This window comes from Dasypus novemcinctus, chromosome 2, assembly GCF_030445035.2.
Source record: "Dasypus novemcinctus isolate mDasNov1 chromosome 2, mDasNov1.1.hap2, whole genome shotgun sequence".
In the NCBI taxonomy this organism is placed as follows: Eukaryota; Metazoa; Chordata; class Mammalia; order Cingulata; family Dasypodidae; genus Dasypus; species Dasypus novemcinctus.
The window spans coordinates 9,103,598-9,117,700 of NC_080674.1; the positions used below are offsets into that span (position 1 = coordinate 9,103,598).

The window sequence follows — 14,103 nt, forward strand, 5'->3', positions numbered from 1 at the left end:
GATGGAAAAGGCCTAGAATACTTTGAAGAGACCATTGATAGCAATATGGAATGCTAAAAGACTTTTTATGATGCCTTAGAAGTAAATGATGAAACTATTATTGGAAATTGGAGGAAAGGTGATCCGTGTTTTAAAGTTGTGGAGAACTTAGCAAGATTAACTCCTGGTATTGTACGGAAAGCAAAATTTGAAAATGGCGAGCTTGGGCATTTAGCTGAAGAACTTTCCAAAGTAAGCCCAGAGACTGCGGCTTGGCTTCTGCTTGCAGCTTATAGCAAAATGCTAGACGAGAGAGAGAAGCTAAGGACTGAACTGTTTGGCAAAAAGAAAACAGAAACCAATTCCGGAAATTCCAAGCCTTTGGAAATCAAGCTCCCAGATGAAAGTGCCCCATTTGAGGACTTAACTAAACTCGGAACTGGTAAATCAAGATCGAAGATGCAGTTATCTAGAAAAGACTTGTGTAGAGTCTTACTGTCTGATGGCTTGGACCCGTGCTTCCTGCATGCTAAACCAACAGACTTTTTGAGAGAGCTGTATGAACAAAACCACTATCAGCCTGGAATAAAAAGGAGAGATTGAAGGAGAAACGGCTTTAAGAGGAAAACCATGGAAGCTGAGATCTAGAATTAAGACATCACATTGGGTCAAGAGAGGAACCCCACCCATGTGTACAGAGAGGGTGAGTTTGCCCCAGCAGCTGAAGAGGGTGGATGTTCCTGTCCAATGTTCTGGGAGAGTTTTGCTGCCCCAGAGGAGCACATTCCCCAAGGATTAGGGCAGTTAAGGTCAGTACCCCACAGATCTGAGAGGGGTGGACCTATCCCCCAAAGGTTAGGGAAGGCCAGGTGGTCAACTCATTGCTCTGAGACGGTTGAGCCTGTATGCCAAAGGTTAGGGGGAATGTTGTCTTCACATCACTGTACTCTAACCCAAAGACTAGGTGAGGTATGGCACTCACCACAACACTCTTAGGAGAGGTCTGAAGCTTGGTTGATACCCAAATGCTTGATGAGGGTGGAACCAAGAAAATGGCCATTGGGCAAGACTGTGGAAAGGGTGGGTCCCCATCTGACCCCAAGGAGAAGAAACCATCATCTTAAGAATGACTCTCAGACTAAAATCAAATGGAGGGTGCCCTGCAAGTTTACTGATCTGTAGAGGACCCAGGACTCATGTTTCCCTTCCTAATTTCTCCTTATTGTAATGAAAATGGTTATCCTATGTTTATCCTATGTTTATCCATTTGTGTATTGGAAGAAGATAAATTGTTTTGTAAATTTCAGAGGTCTACAGCAAATAGGACTTTGCCCCAAGACAAACTGTATTTCTTTAAATGAATCATGATATGATTTAGACCTTGCATTGTTACTGATTTAAGGTTTTTTTTTTTAATATTATAATATATTTTTGGAATTCAGAGAGTGGAGTGTAGCAGTTTGATGTAGTTATGAATTCCAAAAATAGGTATTGGATTATGCTTGTAATCTGACCTGTACCGGGGCATGATTGAATTATGATTAGGGTGGTGAGTCCCCACCCCTTGGTGGGTGGAGACTCACAGATAAAAGGCATGGCAAAGGACAGAGTTGAGGGTTTTTGATGTTGGAGTTTGATGCTGAAGCCTTAAGCTGGAGCCCCAGGAAATAAGCTCACAGAGGAAACAGAAGCAAACCCCAGGAAGAGAGAAACTCTGAGCTCAGGAAAAAGAAGCCTGAGGAAGGGAGGAACCCAGGAAGCCTGAACCCTCATAGACACTGGCAGCCATCTTGTTCCAACACATGAAAAATAGTCTTTGGTGAGGGAAGTAACATGTGCTTTATGGCCTGGTATCTGTCAGCTCCTACCACAAATAAATACCCTTTATAAAAGCCAACCAATTTCTGGTATTTTGCATCAGCACCCCTTTGGCTGACTAACACACCCATTTATAAAACCATTCCCACATTTTTCTATTTGCAGTAGCAACACCCCACTTCCCTGGTACCAAAATCTGTGTTAGTCTGTTAGGCTGCTTCAAGGTAATAATATCAGAAATGGTTTGGCTCTTACAATCAGATTTATCGCCTTGGAGGCCTACAGTTCCAAGGCTGAGGAAAATGTCCAAGCCAAAGGCATCATCAGGAGATACTTTTTCCCCTGAAGTCCAGCTGCTGGCGATCCTGGACTCCTCTATCACTTGACAAGGCATCTGCTGGGCTCTCCCTTGCCTCTGGGTGTCATTACAGAGAGAAAGCAGAGCCAAGCTGTCACACTGATTTTGGACTTCTGGTCTCTGAAATCATGAGCTAAAAAATGCTTATTATTTAAGTTTATTGTGTGGTATGTGCTATAGCAGCCTGGAAAACCATCCTGTTTCCTGTCCTTGAATTTTAAGCACAGCCCTACCAATGTGAACCACCACACATGACAGTGTAATACCAGTGACTCCTCTCCCACCCTGTGCTGGCAGGAATGAGAGCTGGAACGCCCTCTTCTCCTAGTCTCCCTAAACAGCATAAAGTGGGGTCACCAAGGTGCTTTCACAGGGCACCCTGGCCTGAGGATGGGAAAGGCAGAGCATACAATAAGCAGCATCCACCACACTCCTGCCTTGGCCAGAAGCTTTGCTGACAGCCCTGTGCAAAGGTGCACCTTGACCTCCAGGGTGGCTGGGGGGACTCAGGAGGGCCTCGAGAAGTCTGGGAGGATCACGAGTAGAAGGCAAGGAGGAATGGTTCAACATCTCCATTCACATCACTGATTCAACAACCACGTTGAGGCGGGAGGAGGCGTTGGCAGAAAGGAAGAGAGCAGGACAGTATTGAAAGGAGAGTGACTGGTGCCTAAGGAATAACGCCCTGTATTCTAGAACTTTCCTCTGGGGTGAGATGTGTATACACATGTGTCTTAGGATGCCTCTTTCAGCAAGAATTTTTTAGTCTCTAATCACTGTTACTTTCCTTCTCAGGACTTAAGAGACAAAAATATGAAGTTTCACCCATATTCCTCTGATGGTAAGTTGCAAAAATAAAAAGAGAGAATTTATTACGAAATATCAAGGTATTGAAACGTTAACAGAAATTTACTTTGAGTGTCCCCTATGCCAGGTATTCTAATCTAATAATTTAATATTGATACTGAGGACAGAAATCTAATCTAGTAATGATACTGAGAACACAAAGAGAAATAAAACACTCTCCAAAAACACATGGAGGGAAGCAGATGTGGGTCAAGCAGTTGGGCACGTGCTTACCACATGGGAGGTCCCAGGTGTGGTTCCCAGTGTCTCCAAAAGAAGACAAGCAAGACAGTGACCTGGTGTGATAGGCTAGTGCAGCGAGCTGACGCAACAAGGTGATGCAACAAAGAGACACACTGAGGAAACACAATGAGAGACATCACAAGCAGGGAACGGTGGTGGCTCAAGCCATCGGGTACCTCCCTCCCATATGGGAGGTCAAAGTACAGTTCCCTGTGCCTCCTAAAAAAGAAGACGAGAATGCAACAAATGAACACAGAGAGCAGACAGCAAGGGGGGGAGGTGGGCGGCAGGGGAGGGAAATAAATAAATCAAATAAATATAAATCTTGGGGAAAAAATAAACAAACACACATGGAGAGAATGTCAATAGGAGGTAATAAGTGCTGGATGAGACTGAATACAGGGCCATGAAACGCATTGAGGGCTGTTTACCCAGTAGAGCTCAGGGAGGGTTACAAAGAGCCAATGCCCACAGTGGGGCTCCAAGGACCAGCAGCCTCTCTCCAAATTCAGAGAGCAAAGGGGTCAAAGTGTTTAAGAGAAAAGACAGGGAGATCAAACCCTTCACCTTGGGGAAGGCTGTCATGTGGCAGCTACAAGCAGACAGACATACCAGGCAAGGTGGGGGGGGCTCCCCAGATGGTGAGGGAAGGGCTTGGACAGTGCAAGTTGCCGCTCGGAAGTGGACCCCACTTGACATGCTGGCCTGATCCCACCCAGGCTCTGCTGCCCCCTGGCATCGCTGCCCATGCCCAGCTGTGGGGGGCCTGGACCCAGCTTAGAGACCCCAGGGAAACTAGAGTTCAGAACACAGAGGTCAAATGAAGGTTCACCTACTGCAAAAGGCTGTTGCTGAGCCACATTCTACTGTGTCTCTCCCCTTTTGTGCAAATCAGCCTCAGTGTCCTCATATTCCCAAATGTTTGAGCACTAATGTTTGATTTTCAGAGAAAGAGGGAAGAAGATTATTAACCTGAGATATCCTAATTAATCCAGGTGATCCCAGGTGGAAATCAAGCGTTTTAAAACATCACTGAAGACATACAAGTCACTAATACTTCTATTACTCATCATTTAATACTTGACTGTCCCAGGTGTGGCCACTAGCCACATTTGGCAATTGAGGACAGGCTGGGCCAACCCGAGACATGCCAAAGTGAAAAATATACACTGGATTTTGAAAACAATAAAAAAGGAATGCAAAATATTTTCATAATTTATCTTAACAATTATATGATGAAGTGGTAATATTTTTGATATATCAAGTTATATATGATATATTATTAAAAATAATGTCACTTGTTTTTTACCCTTTTTAATTGCCTATATGGTCCATATTGTGTTTCTTTTGGATAGTACTCCCTACAACACCGAGACAAAAGTTTGCTAAGCTGTGTGCTTAGTCCCGTTGTTACACTTGGAAATAGTCATTTTAATTAAAATAAAACAGTCACGGAAATCAAGCCCTTTTTCCTGAAGACATAGGAGAGACAACAGCCAGTCATGAAGAACTGCCGGCTTTCTCTCTCTCCGCTCCAAGTAAACAGTGGAAGCTGGAGTAGCGCACATGACCATGGTACCTGAAAAGGCACACTGCACCGCCTTGCACCAGTCGGGTGGTATTTGGCATCTGTTATCAGCGCCGTTTCCAGAGCCACTTCAGAAAGCCACTGTCTTCTACTCTTAATCCTACATCATCAGACCTAAGCTCTCTCCAGGTGGTGATGTGGCCAGCCACACTTCAATAAGAGGATATCTGATGTGCCAGCCACCTAAACTTGATTTCCACCAAAGGCAGTCATGACAGTGGGAAGCAATATGGGGAAAGGTACAATTAGCTTCCTCACCCCTACACCTCTATCATACACATGTTCACTGCAAATACATCTCCCAGTATTCTGCATCCATTTATTCTGAAGTAACATCAAGAAAAGTTGCAAGAGTAGCACAATGCACTCTCATATACCCTTCAATCAGACACCCAGTTAATATTGTCTGACATTTGCTTTATCATTCTCTCTTTCTGCATATGTGTGTGTATAGCTTGTATATACACACATGCACATTTGAGACTAAGTTTGCAGAAATTATACCCTTCACTCCAAAATATTGCAGTTGGTTTTTTCAAAGAGCAAGGGCATCCTAAAAAAACACAGTATCAGGAAAGGAACATCAGTACATTTCACTATTTTATCTACAGACCTTAGTTTTTATTTATTTTCTAAGATGCAATTCAGGATCAAGCACTGCATTTGAATGTCATGTCTATTTGTTCTTCCTTTTTATGAAATGCTCTTCATTTTTTTTTTTGGCCTTTCATGTGGTTTTTAAAGAGTTGCATCCAGGTGTTTTGTAGAATGAGCCTCAATTTTGGTTTGTCTGATGGTCTCTCATGATAATGTGTGGCTGGAATGTATGGAAGGTATATGTCCCTCTCCAAGATTCAAGTCAGGAAGCTTCTGGGAACATCTGTCCCATTACTGGTGGGGTTACCTGCAGCTACTGGGCTATAGTTGATATTTGCCAGTTCTCTTTACTTACAAGCTACAATTTACTTATTAATTGCAATTTTTTCCTATTGTAATTAATAACTATTTTCTATATAGATATTTTGAAACTAAGTAAATATGCTGCTTGTCATCAAACTTTACCCATGTATTTTAACATCCACTGATTGCTTTTACCTGAAGCAATTACGAGTGTGATGCTTGCCAAATGACAATTTTCTAGTTAAGTCTTTCCTTCTATATAATAACATTTAATAGCAAGGAAGCACAGTCCCTCTGACTCATTAGTTCATTTATTCATTTATTTTTTTACAGTAGTATACATTCATGGATTCTTATTTTATACAGAAATCCCTGGTTCCTTTTAGTGAAGTATGATATTTAGAAACCAACATTTGTCTATTAAGTGTGATCATTGCTACCAGGGCAACATGGTTTCCAGGCCCTTTCTGTCAACAGAGCTAGGAAATAAATGGATGAGTATATGTAAATACATAAGTATGTCTGTGTGCTAACATACATACTCATCCCACTTTTTAAGCACATACTATATACCAGATAATATACCATACACTGAGATTCAAGAAGCATACTATACAGTTCCTATATACTAAAAAATCTACAGTTTTGATAAAAGATCATTTTAAATTAGAGCTTTAAAATGGTATTTGGGGTAAATTACTGATCATTATGATTCCTTATTACTACATTCATAATTTTACCAACAATCAACTAATTTAAAGACCAGTCATATATTGAATCCATATGGAAAGACAACTCATTGCCCAATGTGATAAATTGTATTATTATTGTTATATTGTTATTAATGTTACAAAACAAAAACCATAAGCATTTGTCAAAAAAAACCACTATTTTATCCTTTTGCATACCTTAATTTATTTAATTTTCAGATAATATGTAGTTGGTAGCATCTTTTGACCAATTTACAGATGAGAAAGAATGATTTACAGGAAATCACCATGGTGCTGGTTCACAAATCAGAACCAGTCTTCAAAACCATAGCTTTTCCTTTTTACTAATATTAGCTTTCTTTGTAAGGATTGGCTTATTTTCAGACCCTGATAGTTAACTGTCAAATGCTAACTGAAGTTTTCTAACTGTTCACAAATAATAGCATCACAAAGAGAATAATATAAACATCTCTTCATTAAATTCTTGAACCTTTAGTGTATGAAGGCAATATTAAAATTGGGTGAGGAACTTTTTCCAAACTACCCCAAGGACTCTGGCATGCCGCATGGGGAAATTTCAGAACCTTTTAAGGAAGATGTTTGTGCCTTAATCCTCCATTTCTCTAAAACACCCCACCGGGCCAGCCTAGAAGAGGGGAGGGTCAAATGAGCCTTCGTAATTCAGATCCGCCACTAAAACAAATCCTCCCTGCAAAGACACTGTCTCAGGTACCTTCTACAAAACTGCAGAACAGAAGCAGGTGAATTGCATTTTCACCTGCCATCATTTATTCTTTGCTCATGTGGTTTTTTAGCCATGTATGCATATTTATTTCATTCTGAATGATACAGGGAAAACGAAGATGCATTTTAAAGGGGTTGATTTTACAAGAATACAGTGGCCAAATGCATCAAGCTAGCTGGGGGAGGGGCAGGGAGGAAGGGGTGCTTCGGGGCATTAAGAAACTTTTGCATTGTAAGCAGCATAATCACTGCTTAGATATACTCCGAATGTATTTTAAATTATCTCATTTATACTAACTCTTCTTAGAAAGGATGTATTCTGTTTAGCTCTAGTTGGAAGTATCATAAATTAAAAATTAATTAAGCTTTACTGTAAAAAAAAAAAAAAAATAGTCCTCAAACTAATCTCCAACTTTTTCTGTAATACCACATAGTTCTTGAAGCAGCACTCCTTAAATGGAGAAAATAGCTTGTAAACATTAAAAGAAAAATAACCCAATCTTTGATTTTGTGATATAAATGAAGCTATGTACTCCTTGCATCTTCTGTACAATTATAGAAATGTTTCAGCCATACTTGTGGAGAGGGCAGCTAGTAAGTGGAATATGCCATGCAGTTGCCATGCATGTCTCTTCCCCCAAACAAAAATTTAATGACCAAATAAAATAAAGACAAGTGACACATCCAAAAAAAAAAAAAAAGAAACTCTCCCTTGAATTGTCTGTCACTTGATGAAGGGTAAATCAGGACGATGCCCATGAAATGAGGAGGGACGGCTGGCTGGGGGAAAAAAGGCTAATTGGGAATTAAAGAAGGAGATAGAGTCCTGCACCTGAGTGTTGAGGAAATGAAGCCCTGCTCTGCCTGATGGGCACCTTTCAGGACATCTGTCTCCATCTCCTCAAACAGGGAGTTCATTGGGATGCCAAAGGAGAGCTGGACAAAAATATAACATAAACTGCACCTACCTGGATCAGAGACAGATCTTCAAGCTGTAACCTGAAGAGGTAGTTTCTACAAAATACAAAAAAGAGAGCAGTTTTATTTTTAATAGAGTCAAAACATAGTTCACAAAAATCACAAGAACAAGAAAAAAATAGATTTGCTTTCCAAAGCATGCTCCTGCTAAGAAGGTTGTGTAGAACAATTTTCCTTGGATCTCACCGTACAAAGAGGTAGTCTGTGTGTCAACAGATGCACATTGGGAGAAGTGGGACAGATTAGGAATAAAGTGTGTGTGTGAGATTTAGTTTCACTAGGTTATCAATGGGCTCTCTTGATCTATATGGAATAGGAAGAAGGACACAGGCACAGAATTCTGAAACCAAGTTCAACTTAAGACAATATAAACTGAGTCGTCATTCTTTCTGTTCATCTACATTAACCTGTTTTATAATAACAGCAATGTAGAGATTGTGAATTAAATACTGTCTAAGTATTATACCACTTTGTCTATGGATGGAGAAATGCACAAGAGGGTTAGAAGCATGAACGTGTTGGCTAAAGGAAACTGATTTCATGAAGGGTTTGAAAGAGAGTCAGCTCTGGTGCCCAAATGGGAGACAGGAAATCGTAGAAAAGGAAATTATCAATTTTCAACAACAGAGGGGAAGAGCAGTGAAATACATAATAAAGATCAGAGCACAGGAAAGAAAAAGGACATAATTATTATTTACATTAGGCTTTACAGCTTAACGTTATACTTTTAGAAAAGAACTAATGGACCTTCCTCATTGTATGATGCTTTGACCTCCAGCTCAAAGTATGAGGACCTTATCGACACCATGTAGGTGAGAAGTGAGGCAGCTGACACTGGAGGAGGAGGAGGAGAAAGTCTGCCCAGGGTACAAACAAGAGCAAGGAGGAAGTGGCAGCTCTGGGGAGGGTCTCAGGGAAGCTCGGGGCACTGGCAGAATGGGCTGGTCCAAGGTTCCTTTTGTGGCACTAGGAAAACAGCCTTTTCCCAACACTAGGGAAACAAAGTAGAGCAGTTTCACCGCCACGAGGCTGACAGGGGGTCACAGTGGAGGTGGGCCTCGTTCTCCCAGGTGTGAGGAGTGGCCACCACGCCGGGCGAGGGCATATCCTTGAGAGGCCCGAGCAACACCCAGTCCTCGTGGACGGGAGTGGTCAGGGCAAAGCGGTGCTGCCCGGAGGAGGGGAGGCCTCGGGGTCGCCCACAGGATGCAGCTCCAGCACCGGGCCCCACCCCGGCCACTCAGTTTACCCACAGGATAGCCCCCCGTGGACTCGCTGCCCTCCTGACTCAGGGAAAATTGCCTCCCCAACCCTATAATAGCCTCCTTACCACATTCTCTCTGACCACCCCTGTGAGCCGCTAAACTACTGCCAAGAAGCTTCCGGAAGCACTGTCACCCACACCAGAGCTCTCTGGAGAAAAGAAAACAGCCCTTCTCTTGACTCCAGTCCAGTCGTAGCCCTTTATTGCCAACCAGACCAAAGATGCCTTTGATGAGAGGTGAATATTGCAGAAGACTTTTTATTTAATCTGGTTCCAGGCAGAGGCAAGGTTTCCACGGAAAGGTTGTCCTCAAGGGGAAGGAAAGTGAAATCCAGGCATGCGTGGAGGAACAGAGACAACCTGCCCAGGTAGGGGCCGCTGGAGGCGGGCAGCGCTGGAAGGTTTGCCAAGCTCCCACCTGACGACGGAGAGCGAGAGCACAGGGTGCCTCCGCCAATGAAGGTGGAAATCCTCACCTGCTCGTGGAGGCATCTTTCAGACCAGGGCCCACAAGTGCACCAGGTCCCACTGCGGGCTCCAATGAGTGAACAGTGCAGCTCCCTCCCTGCACTTCTGTCCTCACGGTTGGCCAGCGGTCACTGCCCCTCTACTGAGGGAGCAACAGTGCCTAGTGCCTGCGAGTCCTCACGCCAAGGCCAGAGCTCTCCGGCACGCAGCCTTGGAAGGTGAGTGTCATCACACTTGGCCTTGGTTTTCTCTCCTGGAAAATGGAGCTAATAATCATACCGGCCTTCCTGGGTTGTTGTGAGGTTTAATGAGTTAATCCACAGAAGGCACTTAGGTTGAAGTCTGACCCATTGGCAACGCTTGATTAATGTAGCTACTTCTAGGGAAGTGGTTGTGGTTCAATGGATAGAGCATCCACCTACCATATGGAGGGTCCAGGGTTCAAACCCAGGACCTCCTGACCCATGTGGTGAAAAGCCGGCGCACACACAGTACTGACGTACACAAGGAGTGCCATGCCATGCAGGGGTGTCCCCAGTGTAGGGGAGCCCAATGCACAAGGAGTGCGCCCCTCAAGGAGAGCCACCCCATGCGAAAAAAGCACAGCCTGCCCACCAGGAGTGGCACCGCACACACAGAGAGCTGATGCAGCAAGATGACGCAACAAAAAAAGGGACACAGTTTCCCGGTGCCACATGACAAGAATGCAAGCAGACATAGAAGAATACACAGTGAATGGACACAGAGAGCAGACAATGGGGGGGGGTGAAAGGGGGGAGAAATAAATAAATCTTTAAAAAAAAAAAAATAGGACAGCGGACTTGGCCCAGTGGTTAGGGAGTCCGTCTAGCACATGGGAGGTCCGCGGTTCAAACCCCGGGCCTCCTTGACCCATGTAGAGCTGGCCCATGCGCAGTGCTGATGCGCGCAGGGAGTGCCCTGCCACACAGGGGTGTCCCCCACGTAGGGGAGTCCCACGTGCAAGGAGTGCGCCCCGTAAGGAGAGCCGCCCAGAGTGAAAGAAAGTGCAGCCTGCCCAGGAATGGCGCTGCACACACATGGAGCTGGCACCACAAGATGGAGCAACAAAAGAGACACAGATTCCCGTGCCGCTGACAACGACAGAAGCAGACAAAGAAGACGCAGCAAATAGACACAGACAACAGACAACTGGGGCAGGGCAGGGGCAAGGGGGAAGGGGAGAGACGTAAACAAAATAAAATAAAAAAATAGTAGCTACTTCTAGATATTCTATAAAAATAGGAACATTTCTCCAACGCATTGGGGTTCACCTCCTGTCCTCCACTGCCCAGGGAGTTTTAGGGTGTTCCTGCCCCCCGGCAATGGCATGTCACAGGTGCAAGCAGGCACACTTGCTCCTGTTTGCTCAGGTATTCAGGGCCCTTGATGGCAGGGATGGTGGTGGCGTTACTGGGTTTTCAGAAGGGAAGACAACATTGTTTTATCTCGTCGTTGGTTCTGGGACCCAGTCAGACCAGTCTTTGCTAACTCACAGTTCTAGGAAAGACTCTTTCTGTAAATATTTCAGATGAAAGAAACATTTTCAGTCTATGAATCACCTGAGAACCCTGGAGATACTCCAAGGCGGTGTGGGCGCACCTCTTTCGATCTCTTTCTTCCCCGCCCTGCCCATATACACTCACTCGCTCTGACTGTGTGAACTCCCTGGAAAGGAGACTCTCAAGCGCAGAGGAAGAGCTGGACGGGCTCTCCCGCCATTGTACAAAGGCGACATAGGCGCCCTCTGAAGGGCTCCCTGGACAGCTGAGCAGCACGGCAGCTGGAGAGAAAACTCAGAGGCACCTCGGTACTTGGAGACAGGGTTGGGGGAGGGATAGCAATCATTCTGTGCCACCCTGCTGCACTGTCAGTCCCCATCTCCCCAATCAAATCTAACTGCTGAACCTTCTCTTTCTGCCCCTCAGGTACCAACAGTCTGTAAAGGACCAACACTGCCGTTACCAGCAGATTTCAACCATTGCGCTCTGTTTCCCCAAAAAGCTGAGAACTATGGCTCCTTCCCAACCATCTCATCGGGATCAACTGGACAATAAAGCAGAGGCATCCCTAGGTGAAAGGAAGGGTTCAGAGACAAGGGGCATGCTCACGAGGCAAAGTTCCACAGCACCCGTGCTACACCTCACCTCCACCTCCCTCACCTTGCCCAACACCTAACTGAGAAGAAGCACCAAAGAGAACGCGAAATTTCCGCTCAGCAGTATTTCCAGGGTACAAAAGGCAAATGGCTGGGTTTTCAATTCACTCTCGAATTTCTTTATCTTAACAAAACATAGAATACAATAATGACAGCTAATTTGTCATAAGTGTATAATCCCCAATTTGTAGATGGGGACACAAATTCAGAGTTTCAGTGTTACCTGTCCAAGAGTATAAGGATTCAGGGACAGTTGTGGGGTGGGATAATCCCTTGTCCCATTGCACATGGCCCTCAAAAATTAGTCATTCAATGCCCCCTTCCTAATTTCCTACACCAAACAGACTCATACACACACACACACACAAACTTATGCTCATATGCTGGCACACAGACTAATAGTTCTTAAGAGTACAATTATTTCAAGATTCATTGTTCATTCATGGGCACATTTACAGATCATTTTAAGGCAGGGTCAAGCCTTAGCGCTGTTAATGGCAGGTTTTGATTCCAGTCAATTGATCCTCACTTCTGGAACAGTTATCCGGCTGTGACAGATGTCAACACATTGAGAGAATGGATTGATCTAATGGTCTGACTGATTAGATGTTCCCCTTCATGATTTCATGTGAGTTATCCTGAAACTGCATGCCTGTACTTATTCTAAGAGGTTCCGTTTTCTTCTTTATGAACTGAGAGCACTAAACTTGACTATCTGTTAGTATGTTCAAAGAACACACATTCTTAAAAGACCGTGACCCTGTTTAGATAAGTGTAATACTCAGTACAATCGGATGAATATATAGTTATCTAATGAAAAACATTTGTTCATGAAAAATTTCAATTAATTCCTGACATATTCTTTTCAAATGTGTTTCTTTTTCCACTTTTCACAATTGAGTACCTTATCTCATCATAATCTTGGATGAAACTCAAAATGTAACATATAAAATAGTTAAAATAATTTTTATTGTATAAATGTATTTACTAGGTACTAATATTTGATATTTACTTGTGAATAAAATATCAGTGGAGTTATCACAAATTATCTACCATCTTACATAGCTTCAATGCCCACTTAATTTCTATATTCATGTTGGTTGGCTGGCTACAGTTTTTATAGCTGTTTTTATTTGTTTGTTTTAGTGGCACATTTTAGCAAATGCTTTCAAATATTTGCTTAATGAATAAATGTGATCTATGCAAAACCCAAGCTGGTAGTTTAATGTATTGCTGGAAACTTCTATGCTAGCAAGTTTTACTATTAGATATTACAGTGTTCATTTTATCTATTACAATTTTCACCTACTTAAAAAGTATGAAAATTGTAAAAGATAAAATGAACTACTAGATAAACTGTAATGATAAAATCAACTACTTAAAAAGTATACAACTATGGCCTAAAATAGATTTATTATTCTAGCAATGGAAGAAATTTTATCACTGATATAAAGGCAGTGGCCACCAGAGGTTCTATGGGGAGGGAGAAGGAAGAATAAGTGTAATATGGGGGCATTTTGGGGACATTGGAATTATCCTGCATGAAACTACAATGACAGAGACAGGCCATCACACATCCCTCTCTCTTTTTTTTTAAATCTTATTCTTTTTTTTTTTTTTTAAGATTTATTTATTTAGTCCCCCCTCCCCTCCCTCTGCCTCCCCGCCCTGGTTGTCTGTTCTCTGTGTCTATTTGCTGCATCTTCTTTGTCCGCTTCTGTTGTTGTCAGTGGCATGGGAATCTCTGTTTCTTTTTGCTGCATCATCTTGTTGTGTCAGCTCTCCGTGTGTGCAGCTCCATTCCTGGGCAGGCTGCGCTTTCCTTCGTGCTGGGCGGCTCTCCTTATGGGGTGCACTCCTTGTGTGTGGGGCTCCCCTACGCGGGGGACACCCCTGCGTGGCACGGCACTCCTTGCGCGCATCAGCACTGCGCATGGGCCAGCTCCACACGGGTCAAGGAGGCCCGGGGTTTGAACCGCGGACCTCCTATGTGGTAGACGGATGCCCTAACCACTGGGCCAAAGTCCGCTT

At 43.5% G+C, this 14,103-nt stretch overlaps 1 protein-coding gene across 2 annotated transcripts in view; it reads right to left on the bottom strand.

The window, feature by feature from the left end:
* The window catches only part of SEMA5A (semaphorin 5A), a 539,903-nt gene that overhangs the window by 293,938 nt on the left and 231,862 nt on the right, over nt 1-14,103 (bottom strand). For both annotated transcript variants that reach the window (XM_058306809.2, XM_058306819.1), the window contains one exon: nt 8,155-8,200. In XM_058306809.2, coding sequence (XP_058162792.1) covers nt 8,155-8,200 — 46 coding nt within the window. The remainder of the gene's footprint in view (nt 1-8,154; nt 8,201-14,103) is intronic.